The following is a 14383-nucleotide window of genomic DNA, read 5'->3' as shown; positions in this document are numbered from 1 at the left end:
AAATAAGGCATGTTGCGATTACTTATAATTGATAAAAATAATATTCCAAAATAAATATGTAGATATTACCAGATATTACATATCGTGCTAGAATAGTTGATATTAATTTTATATTTTTTGTTTTATAATTTTATGAAAATAATATCTATCAATGTTAATATTAATTAAAGCTATTTCATACGTACAAATAGAAGGATAATAGTGTGAAATTTCAGTCAGGAAATAGTTATTCTTATCCATTACGTGTAATTCATTCATCTATGCAGAGAATACATTATACATACACATACATTCAACAGGTGACTGTGGTAGGAGAAAAGAAGCGCGAATTGGGGACTAAAAAAAGGTAGCGTCTCGCCGTTCAGTAAGAATTAGTGACGACGACGGGAGTAACTGACTGTCTTTCAGTCACGTAGTCACGTTTGCTATGGCGTATGTGTAACAGTTCCTTTGATCGGCGTGTAGTGTTGCGTTTCATTGTGATTTAACAATATTAGTAAAATAAATATTACAATTCTTTATACAAGGTTTATTATGTGTGTATGGGAATAAATTAAACGGAAAGCAATTTTTTATTTTAATATGAAAAATCGTATCGACAAAGAGTAACATAGTTTTGTGAATATTGATCGACAAATTGGCGGGATATTATTGTGCGTTTTACGATCTTAGAAAAGATACGACTGAAATAGGTTAGTCTCATTGTGCCATCATGCAACAAATGAAACGCGTGATGTATGTAAGTTGATGATACTCGTGATTTACACTAGTTGTAAGTGCAATTATTTATTTTGTTATTTGATGTTAATATTTATTCGAATTTTATTATTATTTGAATATATCGAATATTAAGGATATAATGAAAATATGAATTTTTTAATGTATTTTAATATACTAGAATGTTAAAAATTATATTCTACTTTAATTCTAATTCAATATTTACACAAAATTACATTTTTATCAATTAATCAACATATAATATTGACTTGTTTTAAAATTCGAAATATTTAACAAATTTTTTAATTATAGCATATTGTAATTATAATTATATTTATTGTACCATCCGTACATTATTCAATGTTTTTGGAATATGTAATATATCTACAATGTACATACAATCCCATAATCCTATTCCAACAAAGTACATAAATATGATGCAATACAGAAACAGAACAATATGCGAACAGAATAATATATATATTGTTCAGATAATCGTATGCTGCCCTTCTTAATTATTAGACTAATGCACTATGTGGCATCGTGCGAAATAAAAATATAGAGATAGATTCGTTAGATTAGGTAGATATATTAGTCAAGAATAAAATTGGAAAATACATGTTAGAAAATAATAACTTGTAACATTTAAAAAATTTGAATTCCAATTCAAACAACTAGTTAATCTTATGTGACGTAAAAAAGTAAAATTTTTACGAACTTGTAATTTCATAAGATTTCGTTTAAAATCGAGTTACAATAATATCATATGTTAGTTTAGTTTTTAATTTCAGCTTTTAAAGCCATTAAATTTCACTTTCGTGTATTACTCATAGCTTTCTTTTTTAATTAACATGCAATATTCTTACATTTAAAGGATCAGTAGATAATAATACAATAATATAATCTATTATAGTATCCGATGAATTTCTAGTAAATGTTTCAGTTTCTTATATATTTAGTTAAATAACTTTATCAAATGCTTGAAAGTACACATTTAATGTAAATGTATATATAATATGACAATTACAACATTAATGTCATATAATTCACTGAATTCAAGTGATATTAACTTTATCAATGGTATAAAAATAATAAAATATATGTACATTGTAGATTATCTTCGTGTCAATTTTGCTAATCAGATTACATACAGATATACGTATTTGGCGGCGTATTTAAATATTCTCTGCGTTTGTTTTCAAACTTAGTTTCTCTACATATAATATGTAATATTACATAACTCCGAGTAATTCCATTATGATTAAATATAGAATTCAGATGTAGTGATAGTGGTGTTTTTTTTTTCAGCATCTCCGTGAAAACGTATGATTTCGAAGTCCAGAAGAAGAGTGAAAAGAATCGCTATTACTAATATCTGACATTTGCGTGAACATGATGTAATGCGAGTGAACCAATAGTTTATAAAGTTGATTAAATCCTGATGATATCCTCCAGAGTAACTTGACGCGAAAATTTCTTGCCTGCTATTACAAAATTGTTATTGATAGCGATTAAAAGCATTATTAATAACCGTCAATTTCAAATATAGATACGGTTTATAATTTAAATAATTCAAAACATCGTGCTGTCGTTCGTATACCAGTGACCAATTCTACAAACAAAATGGGTCTATTCCGGAAGGTTAATGGTAAGTACTTTGCAATCTTAAAATTCTTAAGAATCTAAAACTCTTCAAATTTCACAGTCTTGTACATTGCAAATGTTTATTCGTATTTCTTGTTATTCTCTTGCCGATTTAATTTTTCATGGATTTTTTAATAAGATTAATCAATTTATTTTCGTATTTACATAATAAACAATTAATTGTATATGTATATATATATATACATATTATATAAAGTTTATATACAGGGTGCTCACGCTATTAGTTCGCAGCGATAAACGATAAATATGAGAAAAAAAACGAAAGGAAAAAGATAAACGATTCAAAGTGAACTACATATTTTTTTTTACGTATATCTTTTTGCATACACTGAATTCTCTCAACGTTCTACGAAAAAAAGTATTGATGTAACATAGTCGAAAACTGGTTAGTTTAAAATAGTATTATAGTAATATATTTTAAATTTAATTTTGTAGAGTGTCATGAAAAATAAGGAAAGATGTAACGCAGTACTTTCCTATTTATGTTTTCTTTGTTCTACATGTAATAAATTCTGCAAAATTGAAACTAATCTTAAAATATTCTTGAAACTACCTCGCTTATGTTACTGTGAAATGCGTATACATTTTTACACTTGTGAAAAGTATATTATCGCAAATATGTAATTTATTCTTCTCCTCTTGTATTTTTTCCCACACTTACAGAAGAACGCTGAGAACTAATAGCGTGAACGTGAACACCCTGTATATAACCAAATATTATATAACTTTTTGTTTATATTTAAAAAAGGTCACTATTATTATATCTTGCTTCTTCTTTGTGCATATAACATAATGTGAAAATACAATTCATAGAATAATAATTAGACTGTAAAATAAACATTGAAAAGAATGTTATTAAATAATAATTAACTATGTAGTATTGTTAGAAAATGGATTTTTTAACTCTTACACTGACATGTAAAAGTGCTAGACATATGGCCGTGCTAAAGGCACATTTAGGAAAAATTAAATTTTGATGTAGGAAATTACATTTTTTCGAGAAAGAAAGTACTGGCTTTTCATTAATCTTTTATTATTTTATTCTTTATTTAAAATAATAATAATAATTATTTTTTATTTCATCTTTGATTACTTCACTTAATTCCGAACAAAGTTCTTAAATTCTTTCTCTTACTCAAATAAGAATAAGTAATCTGAAAGTATGGTATTTTTTTATCAAAATAAATCATTAATCATAAATTTATCGTACATTGATTGTTACAGTTGGTTAATTTGTAACAATGTAGAAACATACGTACGTACATAATTATATAACAATTATGTTATGCAATAGATATTATTTTAGTGAATTCAATGTGCACAATATGTATTTGTTACCGTTCAGCAGAGAACTAAACAAGCGTTAATGATAACATTATTTTTATACAGAGAAGCTGATCGTATTTTGTATTTTATTAAGTGAAATTTTCATCTTTTATAATACGTAACGCAAATAATGCACTGTCCATTATTTTCTATGTGCAGAGTTAGAGTTTTATTGCAAATCAATAATTTTCTTTTATACATAGGACTTGTTCAAAAATATTTTCTTTACCTTTCAACTCATATATTTTTAATGCTATTGATATGTATATTTACAAAATTTTATAGATTAAGTTATTGAAGAAAAACTTTGTTCTTGAATGTATCAGAAGTGTTATAACAATTAACATTTTAATAATCTAATTAAGCTAATTAATTTTTTTAGTTCTTAAATTAGTTTCGCCAACGTGAAATTAAAAATAATTGCCATAGCTGTTGTCTCGATATAATTTAAATCTAAGCGTTACTAATTTATAGATTGGATAATTATCTAAAAAAAAAAAAAAATCCTCATTGATATCACCCTGAGATATGTCATTAGGATTATACATCTGTACGTCATTCAACTTTAACTTCACAGATATGTACACGTATGCAAGGATATATTTTGAATAACATATATCATACTTGTGAGATTTCAAATAGGATTGAGATATGTTTGGGATATGTTGGAGGTAGATTTGGGTTAGATTTGTGTCAGGTTTGAAAAAACGAAAATATAACATAAGACGAGTTATTATGGGAGCATAAATTTTCAGTCGAATGGATATCGAACGTTTGAGTAAATATTTGTTTGTTGAGTCATTTCTTAATAGAACGTCTACAACCTTGCTTCAAGCCATCCACAAATGAATCAAACGCAATACCACGCCATAAATAATAGAATTTCCTATTGTTGGAAATTTTATAAGAATTTAAATAAAGAACTCAGTGGATCATAGAATAAATTAGGGCGGACACTAATGCCTACACCCAAAATATAGAACGTGTTTAATGCAAAGAAAGCAAATATTCTACGGTGTATGTACTCGTAAACAACTCTATACATAGCTTAGTACTTTGATAATCGAATATGTAATTGCAGATCATTTTATCGTGGCTGAAATATTCCCAATGTCTGTTAATGATGATATAATATGAAATTTGGCATGAATCGTACCTAAACTTAACCGAACCTAACTGAAATTTACTTACGATATGCATAGATGCATATAGTATTGACGACATTTTTGAATATGTCTATAAAAATAAAGCCAAACGATAGAGATAAGAAAAAGAAAATAAAGGCTATTATATACATAGATAAGTAATTATGTAACATACTCGCAACATTAAATTTGATAACATATGTCAATTCTGCTAGTAAGTTACAACATGTATGTTATTATTATTTAAGTTACTATTACTATATCTTGAAATTCGTTTTGATGCTTTTATTACATTATCTACGATCGTAAATAATGTTAAATAAAATATGTAAATGACTAGTTGACCAAACTATGAATCATACAAATACGGTTGTCGTCAATGAGCAACGTTATGTATCGTTAATTGCACTGTATTTGTCATGTTTTAATAATTTCACAATATACATGGTGTCCCAAAGTATGTGGAAGTTAATTGTACGATCGATTCTATACATCAAGACAATGAATATTCGTGCACGTAAATATTATTTTTCAAGTCATAATCAATTTAGTTTTACGTTAGAGATATGTAGATATACTGACAGTTGTGATTAAAATGACTCAGCTGACGGACTTTCTTTCAACTTTACTCATTCTTTGTGTTTCTCTCTCTTTTTGAAGAAACAATGACGACAGAATTTCCACCATTACTGATTATCATTAAAATTTCATTTATTTGGCTCAGAGCGAGCGAAACAAAAAAGAAAAAGTTCGTCGGTTGATTTATTGACCTATGACAGCTTTAATTTATTTATATGAATTTTTCTCATCGTTTTAACGTCTAGAATCAACGCTATAGAACGTGGACATGGAAAACGTACTTTAAAAATAATCGTTGTGTATTATTGTATATATATACATAAATATATACATACGTAACTTAAGACTTTTATCAAATGCTATAACGTACCGTTGTCTTTTTACATAGTAAACAAATTGATATTTTTGTTTCATCCGTTATTTATTATTATTGTTGACCTTCGCATTTTCGTTATTTCTGGCAGCATAAGAACATCTACAGGAAGAAGATGTTTGATTTTACTCGAATAATATCGCGATAGAACGTTTTTATCTCCAAGGTTATCTTCTTCAAATTCGTACAATCATCGAAATGCTTTAACAATAATATTATTTTATTATCGTATTATTGTCATTTATAAAGAAGACAAAATCTATATTAGGTATGTACCGGTGATTCTGAAAGTGGCCTAAGTCTATTTAGATTACGATAATCTAAAATCATCTTTGCATGGTAATAGATATTGAACCATTGGATTGAGTTGATTGTTGCGTGGTTAAATAGAATCCAGTTTATGCTTCGAACGGAGCGCTTTAAATATCTCGAAACGAAAAATAAATGACATAGGCCATTTTCATAATCACCGGCGCATAATTAGCATATCAGCCTTCAAATGATCGTAGACAACGAAAATCGTTTTATACGATGGAAAAGTAGTTTTGAAGCTTATGTCGGTATGAAAATATGTAATTTAGGAGATGTACGTTTATTATTAATTTCCACGTATCTTTGAACAATAAATAAATAACTAGTTCATACTATCAATAAATATCAAATTTAATATGATCCATATACATTGAAATTTTCTTTGTACGCTTTTCCGCGTTATGAAGGTGTAAAATCGCAAACTTAATCGTTTCACCACCTTCTAAAATAGATATATTTACACAATTGTGTATACTATATTATATATATGAATCCCATTCATTTCTTTCACTTAGACGTGAAAGTAAATATGTTATAATTAATTTCGGATTTCAGTGATAACTAATTATGAAAAGGAATGATGTTGAATGACAAACTTTATTGCTTGCAATGCATCTTATATAAAAGCAAATATTTTATTCTTCGTAACGCTCCTTCGTGTTGCCAAAATAGCGAAAGTATGTAAGCGAACAAGGATGAGCGAAATACTTCGTACATGTACATGGAAGTTATTAATATCATTACACATGGTGTTCCACTCGAAATAGATGACTTAATTACTTGCTTTAATCACGATGAAATTAACTTGATGAATTGCAAGGAACCGTGGCAATTTCCTATTTCCGATTAGTAAACAGTACATACTTCCTTTTATGTAGAAACTTTCCCTACTTCCGTAATATGCACTTCTAAGGTATTTTAAATATATATAAATTTTCTATATAAACAGATTATTAATTACCGAAGGTTTTCCAGATTATAATATTTTAAGTATTCTCGTATAATATGTTGTCTAAAATGCAACATTTTTTCTTTTGATGCTGCAAACTTCTTATTTGTCGTGCATTGCACGTAAATACCACATATGTAGGTATTCAATTCTACAAAATTTGATTCTATTTTTTAAAATACTTCCAAACTCCTGTAAAAGACAAAAGAAAACTTGCAAGAAATCTCGTTTCAATGTTTGATCTTCAATATTCATTTTTATCTTCTTGCCTTTTTAGATGTCACGAACTATAAAAAAAAAAAAAATATTGGAAGCTACAAATTCGTATAAAAAATAGAATAGGATTGTAAACTTCAGCTTGTTCAATAATTTGTTTCTTATTATGACTGGAATTTGCTGATATGTAAGATTAATTTCTTATCTTTTGATGACAGTGTTCCCTCCTGTACTATCTTGCTACATGCGAACAATATTTTCTTGTCGCTTTTAAAAATCGCTCTTGTTTATACCTCGAGCAATGATGCGAGCTTGACACCAATCAATTGAACGGCAATTAGAAACAGAGATATGACTCAACTACGACCTTAAAGAACGTATGCTACTGAAGAAATTTATCGCGTTACTAGAATACTATTGAAAAATTGTCAAATTTCAAAGACTCATCATTTTATTAATATTCATTCGAATTTGACGCAATGGAAAGAAGATTAAAGCTGAAACTACTCGAGTTTCAATCAACTTCTTAGGATTACGAAACCTAACTATCCTTGCGATACGCTTTGATTCCGTATCCAGTTCTTTCGCAAATTACCGAAGATGATTTTACGCGAGGTTTGTCCACGACCCTATAACCTGATTGTTGAATCAAGTTCGTCCGATTCTTATAGCTGCCTGGTTTTTATATTCGTATGTTTCTAACCTTCTTGGCACTTTCCCAATTCGTGCCGAATTTATCTGTGTATTTTATAACCTCCGACCAACTCCTTAACTACGAACTGAATTCATTTCGAAATTTTCTTTATTTCATCTTGTTGACATCTCGATATTTCACAAAGTCTTTGCAAAAGTTTCGTTCCCCCTGCCATTTCCTCGTTAATATCAAGTTTGTTTGCACCTAAGTATGTAATTCCATTCTAGCGTCTCTTTGATTTCGCATCAGGTTTTATCCTTGTTTTTATATAATACTTCAAAGAACTACGTGACTCTCGTCATGTTTGTCGGCGTATATTACTAAGAGACTGATGAACCTCTTGCGTTGCTTTCTGAAGGAAAACGTTTTATTCGTCAAAGTAGTGACATTCGCAATTTCTCTCAAGGGAAACCAGCTTATAAATATCCTCTTTATATACGTACGTTACTACTTTGGAAGTTAAAAAACCTGTCCAATATTTCTTATTTGTGAATTGTTAACAATGTAATGACCGTTTAGGCGTCAAAAGATAACGTATATGACGAATTATTACTAAAATTATTGCTGCGGATATTTTACGTACTTACTTCGCCTACTGTAATCGCAAAGTCTTTCTAAGAAAACAGCCAGTGATATTAATGAGCCAGAATGATGAAGACGACATCCTTGTTCCTATCTACGTGATACTGCAAGGTCGCATATTGTACACGTTACTCAGCCAGATTTTGAGTAGAAACTTCTTATACAGGGTGGTTGGTAACTGGTGGTGCAAGCGAAAAGGGGATGATTCTACGCGAAAAAAGAAGTCGAAAATATAGAATACAAATTTTTCGTTCGAGGCTTTGTTTTCGAGAAAATCGACTTTGAATTTTCGCTCGGTACGCGTGCGGTACTTTATAACGGATCTCACTGCAGATCGTTGTCTCGATGAAAAAATTAAAAAAAAATTAAGCTAGTCATCTTTTCCATTTATTTAGCAAGTTACTAACTTAAAGTCGAAAATATAGAATAAAAATTTTTTTTTTTTTTAATTTTTCCATCGAGACAACGATCTACAGTGAGATCCGTTATAACGAGACGCGATAAAGTGCACGCGTACCGAGCGAAAATTCAAAGTCGATTTTCTCGAAAACAAAGCCTCGAACGAAAAATTTGTATTCTATATTTTCGACTTCTTTTTTCGCGTAGAATCACCCCCTTTCCGCTTGTACCACCAACCACCCTGTATATTCTTCTGCTTTTTCTTATCATAATTCTACGAATTACTATCTCTTTCTAAGCTCAGATAGACATCTGCATATCGATCAAATGAAAAACGGAGAAACTACTTTTCACTTTCTGGAAACAAACCTTTCCACAGCCCATGTGTAGATTGAGAAATGAAGATCGTGTTGAACGTCAAGAATTGAGAATCAAGATCACGCGAAGACGTAGTAGTATAGGTCACTGGATTGGTCTTAATCTGAGCTATAACGCTGTAACGATAAAAGCATACATATAGTCCTATTTGTAAAGAAAGAAACATCGACGATCGTAAAATCTAGAAGAAATACGACCTTAAAAAAATATCATGTCTGTCATCATTGTTTTCTTCTGATGTTTTCTTTTTATCATTCATAATAAATGAGATATTCAAGGTGCTCAAGTTATATGCAACATTCTGTATATCTCAATTAATAATAATATAGTTATCTGATTATTATATACTGAAAATACTAAGCAGCCTGAATAGAAATTCCATTATAGTTCGTGCTGTGTTAAAACTTGTTAAATATTAACTACAGTATCAATGTTCCTTTGATTCTTAAACATAACCTTTAAATTGTAAATAAAATTTTCTAACTCTGACGTTCTTATCAAACAAAATATACATATGTACATATATTTCAGACAGAATACCGAGGAGAGCGATTCTAGGCGCGATGATGTTTTTAGCTTGTATGTTTTCATACATGATTCGTACAAATTTGTCGATTACCATTGTTGCTATGGTAAATGCAACTAGTAAAAGTGGAGCAAGTGGTCCAGCATGTTCTGCCCCCATCGCCACTAATAGCAGTAACAGTACTTATAAACCTACTATACTTCCAGACGTAAGTATTTTTTTAATTACACATGCAACAAAATATTTAGCATATTCCGCAGCCAGAACACAGCTTTTATATCGTGCATTGTATGACAAATTATTTTATACGAGAAGCGCATGATATACACAGTACGTTATTACCAAAGATTCAGATATAAGTAGAATCATTTTTTCTGCTTCATCGTCGAGTAAACTAAACTTAAAGACGTTTTAGATTTACTGAATATATCTTGTGCAGTTTTTTCTTGTTATCAACATTAAAAGCATGGAAAATTTAATTTTATCTATGCACCCGATTAGCGATTGTGTTTTGTTTACACAAACAATTAGATACATCTTCTTTTTTTATGGATGTGTTTGTGGTAAACATTACTATTACATACTGCTTTCTTGAGTCATATGCAATAACATCTTTATAGCCAATTAATTATGTTTTATCAAAGTGTTGACTTCCTGTGAAAATTCAAAGAATGGAAATCAATCATTTTACACATGCACATAGAAATCGCTTGAGGCAAAAACAAGCAACAACCATTGAAAGATATAAATTTTCAACATTTCCAACGTTTTTAACCGTTCGCAACTCACAGTAATGTTAGCCGATCCCGATAAAACTTTCAGTATATATATATATATATAGCTGACATAAATGTACAAAACGTATTGTTTAAATTTTTATTACAGGCTCAGATAAAAAAGGTGTAAAAGATGACCTTTAGCGTCTTTTTCTCGATTCCGATCAACTACAATCTTTTTAAGATCTTTTTCACGCATCATTTAATAAACTAGTTCTTCTAATTTTTCAAAGAAATTCAAATAGTTAGGTTTAGTTTTAGAGAGTCTTATACCACACTTTACATAAATGTCAACACACAAATGCCTTCGCGCAAATTAGGATTCGTACATGTATCTACGATCTTGTTATAATTTTTCAAAAAGGTATGAACACAAATATGAAATTTTCTATGCATAATTCAACAAAAATACAAAAGATCATCGAACTCTAAGACACAGGGTGCTAAAATAACGAAGAAAAGATCTAATATTGAACGATAAAATAAAGAGACTAACTATGTTTGGTCCTAAATGTTTTTCATATTATGTTGATTGGGTATAAATGAATGAATTGCACTAGTAGGAAGTGCGTAAAAAAGTAAAGATATTATCATGGATAGAGTAACGGTGTAAAGTGTAAAGCGTAAGGGATTGCATCTATAGAAGATTATTTCCGTTGTTATAAACTGTTAGTTTTAGGATTAATTGTGTTTAATATGTGTATTTTTGTTTAGAAATGTTTATTTTTGTTTTGTGTAATACTTTTGTTTAGAATTACTAACTACCAATTAAAATTTCGTAAAATAAGAATGTAACGATAATTTCATTAAATTGTTTGTTATTTGCTATACATTAGATCAATACCAAATTTTCATCTTACAGTATGGCGAACGATTTGAGTGGAATCAGCATATACAAGGTCTTTTACTTTCTGGCTATTTTTACGGAGTTATCCCAGCAAGTGTACCTGCTGGTCTTTTAGCTGAAAGATATGGAGGTTCGAAAGTAGTAGCGTAAGTATAGTTTCCAATTATATGTACGATATATGTATGTATACCTTATTATTTCGCATTACATTTTATAATCCTTTACATGTATTTTACCTATTTCTTGTATAACCTTTTAATATAGATTTGCAACGTTGATACCTGCAGTACTAAACCTTTTGATGCCTTGGGCTTCTGGTATACATTATGGTTTAGTGTTTGCACTTCGTTTTTTGATGGGCTTCTTTGGAGTAAGTCACTCACTAAATTATTTATCATTTATAAATTATTGTTTTTCCATTTTCATTAAATTTCTTACTAAATAAGATAGTTTTATAGAAGCGTACATAAAATTTTTAGACTTGGACATCTTAAAGACGCTTTTAAGGCGTCGAGTTATATCTTTGAAAAGTCTGCTACAATACAAAACAGTACGATTATCGACGTCTTGTGAACGTCTATTCACTACATAAATATTACGTAAATAAAACGGCTTTGTGTTGTATGAGTAATGGATATATCAATAATTTAGAAATCTAAACTAGACAGAAAATTTTGTTCATACGTGTTTTGACGACTGAAGACTGGCTATTATTAGATAAGCAGTCTAGACAGTTTTCTATCTAAAAAAAAAAACAGAGTTTACATCTTATTAACTCTACTAACCGATTAGAGCTACGTTTAATATACACTGGTTTCTATAAAACTATGGAATTTTTGTAGAAAACATTTTTTATGAAATTTTAATTGTAGCAAAGATATTTTAGGTGATATATCCTTTGTATATTTAGCTGATCATAAAGGATTTCATTGTGTGTTTATTATTGTTAATAACGTGCGATAATGTAATCAAGATAAATTTTTACTATTAAACTAAATTCATAGGCAGCTGTTTATCCTGCTCTTCATGCAATGATTGCAAGATGGGTTCCTCCTAGCGAGAAGGGTATATTTGTATGGACAATGCAAGGTATTTACATAAAAATTAAATACAAAAGTAATAAATCGAACATAATATAATTTGAGATATCGTTTTTTAGGTGGACCTTTTGGAACTGTAGTCACGTTTACATTATGTGGCCAAATAATTAGTGCTTTTGGTTGGAAAGCTGCATATTATGTTACGAGTGTTCTTATACTGATTTTTTATGCTTTATGGGTTCTTCTTATATATGATACCCCTGATCTTCATCCAAATATCACAGAAAGTGAAAAAGCTCACATCAAAGAACAAATAGGTACTTCTGTCTCTAAACAGAAAGTAAGTATAAATATTAGCGCTATATACATTTAATTATATATATATAATTAAATATTAATGTCGAACTATAGGTAAAATTACCAGTGAGAGCTGTTGCTACATCAGTACCGTTCATAGTTCTGTTATGGGCTCATTTTGCAAACATGTGGGGTATATACTTCATCGCTACAAACGGACCAAAGTATACATTGGAAGTTCTTGGTTTTAATATGAAATCGGTATACTGTCTTGTTTATGTATTGTTTAAAATGAATTTATATAACCTAAACTAAAGTTAATTTAATTATATCTAGGGAGGGTCAATTACAGGATTACCTTACATAGCAAGACTTGGCGCTGGTGTATTGTTTGCTGCAGCTGGTGATTATGTTCGAAAGAAAAATATTCTTACTTTAAAATGGATTAGAAAAATATTTATGATTTTCTGTAAGTAAATTTAAATGGAAATTGGTTTGATAAATTTTATTTGATAACGATAAATAAATAAAATTTCTTGTTTAATAGCACATATGGGTCCTGCATTTGCTTTGATTATAATGACGTACGTTGGTTGTGATGCAGTAACTGCAATCGTTATGTTAATAGTAGCACTAACTTTTAATGGAGCTGCATGCCAGACCAGTTTACAAAATCATCAAGATCTTGCACCGAATTTTGCTGGTTCTTTGTATGGTATTATGAATACTTTTGGCAGTTTTGCTGGATTTATTATTCCACCAGTTATTGGCGTTTTAACAAATGAAAGGGTATGGATTAATCAAGTATAAAATTTTTAATACTCCATTATAATCGAACAAGTTATATTTGAACAATTAAGAAAATTTCTAAATTTAAATCTAAATTCTGAATATAAAATTTTTTATTTACTATTTCTTGTTAATAGAATGGAGTAGAAGAATGGCGTGTTATGTTCTGGATTTCATCAGCAGTTTTTACATCTGCAACAGTACTCTTTTGGTTATTTGGTTCAGCAGAAATTCAACCATGGAATGATTTAAGTCAGCAGAAAGTACAGACGATTCCTGATGAAGAAACACGAATGACTGAAATACCGACTAAAGAATCACGCGTGGAAGAAGAAGAAGAAGACAATGAATATAAAGCATCATTATAATTAAAAAATTGTATCTTTAAAGAAGATAATACTATATTCATTTTTATTAATTTATTTAATTCAACATAAACTGCATTAATATGTCTGATCATTTCATAAGCAGTACGAATATTACGTTTTCTGAAAGGGATAGGTCAGCAATTATTAGTAATCAATACGCTGTCATTTGCTTGTCAATTTGTCGATCTCTCTTTTAATCATTTTTTATTATATTATTACTAACATTTTGTAAAATACTCGGTTATTCCTTCACTGCTCTAATAATACATTAAAAGTATGCATACTTGACCAAATAAATGCTTATAATATAAATCTTAACAATAAGCGTATTAAAACTATACAATTTAATGTGATTCATATGCATATATGTATGTGAAAAATTTATATAGCATTATCTACTTATAT

At 29.2% G+C, this 14383-nt stretch overlaps 1 protein-coding gene across 2 annotated transcripts; it reads left to right on the top strand.

Moving 5' to 3' along the window:
* Positions 1 to 359: 359 nt before the first annotated feature.
* LOC126867481 (sialin-like) lies at positions 360 to 14032 on the top strand. 2 transcript variants are annotated; one of them, XM_050621955.1, is made up of 11 exons: positions 360 to 772; positions 2026 to 2365; positions 9867 to 10069; positions 11500 to 11630; positions 11749 to 11854; positions 12489 to 12573; positions 12644 to 12864; positions 12936 to 13082; positions 13158 to 13290; positions 13369 to 13610; positions 13748 to 14032. In XM_050621955.1, exons 2-11 carry the CDS (start codon positions 2341 to 2343, stop codon positions 13976 to 13978), a joined length of 1524 nt encoding a protein of 507 aa, XP_050477912.1. In that variant the 5' UTR covers positions 360 to 772; positions 2026 to 2340; the 3' UTR covers positions 13979 to 14032. The 2 variants fall into 2 exon arrangements, with proteins under 2 accessions (XP_050477912.1, XP_050477913.1); XM_050621956.1 differs by lacking the exons at positions 360 to 772; positions 2026 to 2365 and adding an exon at positions 9654 to 9800.
* The last annotated feature ends 351 nt before the right edge of the window (positions 14033 to 14383 follow it).

The sequence above is a fragment of the Bombus huntii genome, chromosome 7 (genome assembly GCF_024542735.1).
Source record: "Bombus huntii isolate Logan2020A chromosome 7, iyBomHunt1.1, whole genome shotgun sequence".
NCBI classification, from domain to species: Eukaryota; Metazoa; Arthropoda; class Insecta; order Hymenoptera; family Apidae; genus Bombus; species Bombus huntii.
The sequence above is the reverse complement of the archived record's forward strand: the minus strand, read 5'-3'. Positions and strand labels throughout refer to the sequence as shown.

Excerpts from the sequence above, each read along its gene's own strand:
- LOC126867481 (XM_050621955.1), top strand. The coding sequence starts at position 2,341 with ATGGGTCTATTCCGGAAGGTTAATG. Across the intron at positions 2,366-9,866 it reads TCTATTCCGGAAGGTTAATG|ACAGAATACCGAGGAGAGCG; the intron begins GTAAGTACTTTG and ends CATATATTTCAG. Across the intron at positions 12,865-12,935 it reads CTTCTGTCTCTAAACAGAAA|GTAAAATTACCAGTGAGAGC; the intron begins GTAAGTATAAAT and ends GTCGAACTATAG.